Here is a 4,087-nt window from a genome sequence, read left to right as displayed (position 1 = left end):
AGAATGAATTGGTATTTTCTTGATGTTAATAATGTTTTCCACATTAGCTTACGTACGTATTGATAATAATCATACAGAAATACGTAATGTATAAGGATAAATCGCGACGGATGCTATATGTCTATATGTGCTATCTCATGCAAGAACATGTGACTAAGTCCGTGAAGTATTGACGTTGAGAGACACTAACATAGATATATATATATATATACATATACGAATCCCTACCTCTGGCATACCGTGCCGTATGTTAATAGTTATCATCGTGTAGCATCGAAGCAGTCGGCTGGTTAATTGACTGCCAGTTCGTTGGCGAAGACTCGTGGCGAGGGTCGAGGATTGTTGTTCAGTGAATTTATCAACCTATATCCCGCCTTTCGTTCACCATAGCGAAGTAGTTACCGTGACACGCTATCGCAATATGCATCGTTGTGGAGTATATTTGTCTACAGTATTCCTCTTCCTCGTCGTTGTGGTATTCTCGTCATCACCGTGTTCGGCCACCAACAATGTTCGTGTCTTCAACACGACGTTCGTCAACACGACTAGGTTACCACTAAAAATACTCGGGATCTTTGGCCACTTCGGCAAGAGCCACTTCGATGTATTCAAGCCGCTCCTAGAGGAACTAGCGCGCCGAGGTCACCAGGTCACGGTCATATCATATTTCCCTAGAAGTGAGAGTGCCAAGGCGAAAGAGTCACTGCCGACTTATAAAGATATCAGCATATGCGACCCCGCAATTAACTACGTGAATATCATCGATCTTCATATGATCAAGCACAATGTCTTTCGTCCGCTATATGAACTCATAATGTTAAGATTCATGGCTAATACAGCGTGCAAGGTCGGTTTAAACCATCCGGCTATCAAAGAATTCCTCCGGTCCGATGAAAAGTTCAACTTGATCATCACGGAGGCCTTCAACACCGATTGCTTCTTAGGTTTCGTTCATAGATTCAAGACGCCTTACATTAGTCTATCGTCGCATCAGATTATGCCATGGATAAACAAGGACATCGGCAACGAAGACAATCCTAGTTACATTCCGAATGTATTTTTGGGACTAAGCAGGCCTATAAATTTAATCAACAGACTGTTGAACACGGTAGTATTATTGTTGACCAAATTAGCCTACGAATATTGGTTCCGATTTCACGATCAATCGATCGCCAATGAGGTGTTTGGGCCAGATCTTCCTGACTTGAGAAAGATCTCGAAGCAAGTGCAGGCAATATTGCTGAATACCCACAGCAGTCTCCACGGCAGTGTGCCTTTATTACCAAACGTCGTAGAGATCGGTGGCCTTCACATTTCACCTCGAGTGAATCCATTGCCTAAAGATATAGCCGAATTTCTGGATAACGCGCACGAAGGAGTACTTTATTTTAATCTAGGCTCTATGATTAAGATGTCGACGATGCCGCAGAAAAATCTGGACGCGATATTCGACGTGCTCAGCTCCATTCCGCGAAAAGTGATTTGGAAATGGGAAAGTGACGTTTTGTCACGTAAACTAGACAACGTTATGACCAAGAAGTGGTTACCACAGCTTGACGTGTTGAGTAAGTATAAAAGTATGTGTGTGTGTGGTTAGAAATTGATTAAGAAAAGCGATTAGAAACTTGTCCAAAAATGTTTAGAAACTGACCAGCAACTGCTCAGAAACTAGTCATAAGCTAATTAAAAAGAATAAAAAAATTAGTTACAAATTGGCAATAAACTAACAAGTTTTATTATCTAAGCAAAACTAGTGTTGTCCAAATTGGTTAGTAATAATTATAATTGATTATTTATTGTTATCGCACGAGGAATGTAGTGTTCATAAAAGTGAAAGTTTAATCTATCCTTGAAGGTTTTAATGTCTTTGACGGACATGTTTCGGACAAAACATTTGTATCATTCTCCGGATATGTATTGAGAATATTCTAATATACTTCTTACCAATTTTTTTGTTTATAGCACACGTGAAAGCATGACTTCTTTTTATATGAGATATGATTGGAATATATATCTGCAATTTCATGAAATTGTTATTTTTTATGTAAAAAGTAAACAATAAACATTCACGCTTTCTGAAATACCGCGGCTGCAATAAGTCAATTTTTTTAAGTTTCTCAGTTTATTGAGAAACTATGTTTATTTTAATAAACGGTGTTTATTGAGTTTAAGTGGTTAACTAATATATCAATCAAGATCGTAGCAATAAACAGATATTGCACATATTTCATACTAATAGAGATAAGAATAGATTGTTACATAACATTCTACTTGCAATAGAAATGAACCAATAACAAGTTTTGTTCGATATCTTATAGATGTTTTTATTAACTCGAGATATGATTAGTTCGTGAAGCAGTAAGCAGGCTACAAATATGTCACAGCGATTACATTATCGCATTATTTATTACTCGGGCATTAAAGTATTATACAATAATAATTGTTTTAATACTTCGCAGTTACTATCATTGCAATAACATGACTATAGTCACGTAGTCGTAACAAGTATACATAAGTACATAGTAGTATAACAAATATTTTTAATATTTTCTTTATTTTCATGATAACTGTACAGATAAGTAAATTAAAATGAAAATGAAAATGATTGACGTCAAACATGACAATGAAAATGATTGACATTCGTATTTATATATCGTAAGATATTTCCCCGAATTTTAAAGTAAAAATAGATTGCGAATTTACTTGTAAAGTAGTGAAAGTGCTTTACAATGGAAAAAAAAGTTAAACAATAGAGAAATGGAAATGTAACGACTGACTAATTAACTACCCGAGTAGAAATATTTTTGGGAAAAACTGATTACTATTTAGAAACTAGTCAGTTTTTACTGGCTAGGCTTTACTAGATAGTTACTGTCTAGTAATTGATTAAAAAATTACTTTCGGAAAAATCTAATTGATAACTACCCAGAAGCTAACCGAGCTAAACAGATCAGTAAATGTTAGTTAGTTTCTGGTCATTCAAAACTTTACGTATACTAGTTCTCATTTCCTAGTCTGAAAATAGCCAGAAACTAGCTGAGCTAAACAGAGTAGTAAATGATAGCTATTTTCTGGTCAGCCAAAACTTAATAGATCCTAGTTCTTATTTCCTAGCAAAAAAAAAAAATAGCTAGAAAGTAATCGTGCTAAATTGATTAATAAATGTTAGCTAGTTTCTGGTTAGTCAAAACGCGGCACATCGTAGATCTTATTTTCAAGCCAAAAACTAGCCTGAAACTAGATGAGCTAAACAGATATATCAGTATAAATGCTAACTTAACTGGACGCTTATTTCTTTGTCAAACAATCTGCGCGCGGAACAATGTCGCAAAATATTAATAAAAAATTATTCAATAAAGCTCTTAGACATGTTTGTAATGTAAAATACTAGAATAATAAACACAAAATAGATAAATAATAAAAGTAAAATAATGAAATAAGTAATAAATAATAATTAAAATAAAAAATTAAATATAATCAGTTTCTAATTAGTTTTTCTATAACATTTATCATAATTTATATGTAACAAGGATATTTGTAACATTTTTGTTAATAACGTTTATTAAATTTATAACATTTTTTAATATTTATAATATTTATTCTTAACATTTGTAACATTCATAATTATTCATTTTTCTCGTCGTCTTCATTCTTTACGTTGTCATTTGTATAATTAGTATTGCATCTTCTTTTCTTATTTTAATTTTCTTCCTCGTCAATGACACTTGGTTTTATAATTTTGCGTTTATTATTCCAATCTTTGATATTACAAATGACATCTCCAAGAGCCTTATTTGAATGATTTCTCATTAATAGTTTGCGGCATTGTTCTGTTTTTATTCCGGTTAACAAAAATTTCTGAAAATAAAAATAAATGTAAATGTCATGTGCGCGTGCGTGCGTGTGTGTGTATATATATATATATATATATATATATATATATATATTAAAAAATATTTATTATAATTACTATTTGAGTATACTTACCAAATACTTGTTTGTAAAATAAAGTTTTTGTTAAGATATGTTTATTTCGAACTGCTTTTACAGCAGTAAATTTTATGATTATATCTAGTTAGAAATATTT

At 32.8% G+C, this 4,087-nt stretch overlaps 1 protein-coding gene and 1 long non-coding RNA gene across 2 annotated transcripts in view; one reads left to right on the top strand and one right to left on the bottom strand.

Moving 5' to 3' along the window:
- The first annotated feature begins 242 nt into the window (after positions 1 to 242).
- Positions 243 to 4,087, top strand: part of LOC116847556 (UDP-glucuronosyltransferase 2B20-like) — a 78,681-nt gene continuing 74,836 nt past the window's right edge. The window contains exon 1 of the mRNA XM_032822654.1: positions 243 to 1,565. Within this exon, the coding sequence (XP_032678545.1) occupies positions 422 to 1,565 (1,144 nt within the window). The 5' untranslated portion in view covers positions 243 to 421. The remainder of the gene's footprint in view (positions 1,566 to 4,087) is intronic.
- LOC116847558 overlaps positions 3,592 to 4,087 on the bottom strand; it is a 3,996-nt gene continuing 3,500 nt past the window's right edge. Inside the window, exon 5 of the long non-coding RNA XR_004378785.1 lies at positions 3,592 to 3,858. This is a non-coding gene — a long non-coding RNA (uncharacterized LOC116847558). The remainder of the gene's footprint in view (positions 3,859 to 4,087) is intronic.

The sequence above is a fragment of the Odontomachus brunneus genome, unplaced genomic scaffold (assembly GCF_010583005.1).
Source record: "Odontomachus brunneus isolate Ranch 3 - 2012 unplaced genomic scaffold, Obru_v1 Obru_scaffold_080, whole genome shotgun sequence".
Taxonomy (NCBI): Eukaryota; Metazoa; Arthropoda; class Insecta; order Hymenoptera; family Formicidae; genus Odontomachus; species Odontomachus brunneus.
This window is presented reverse-complemented; position numbering and strand designations above follow the sequence as displayed.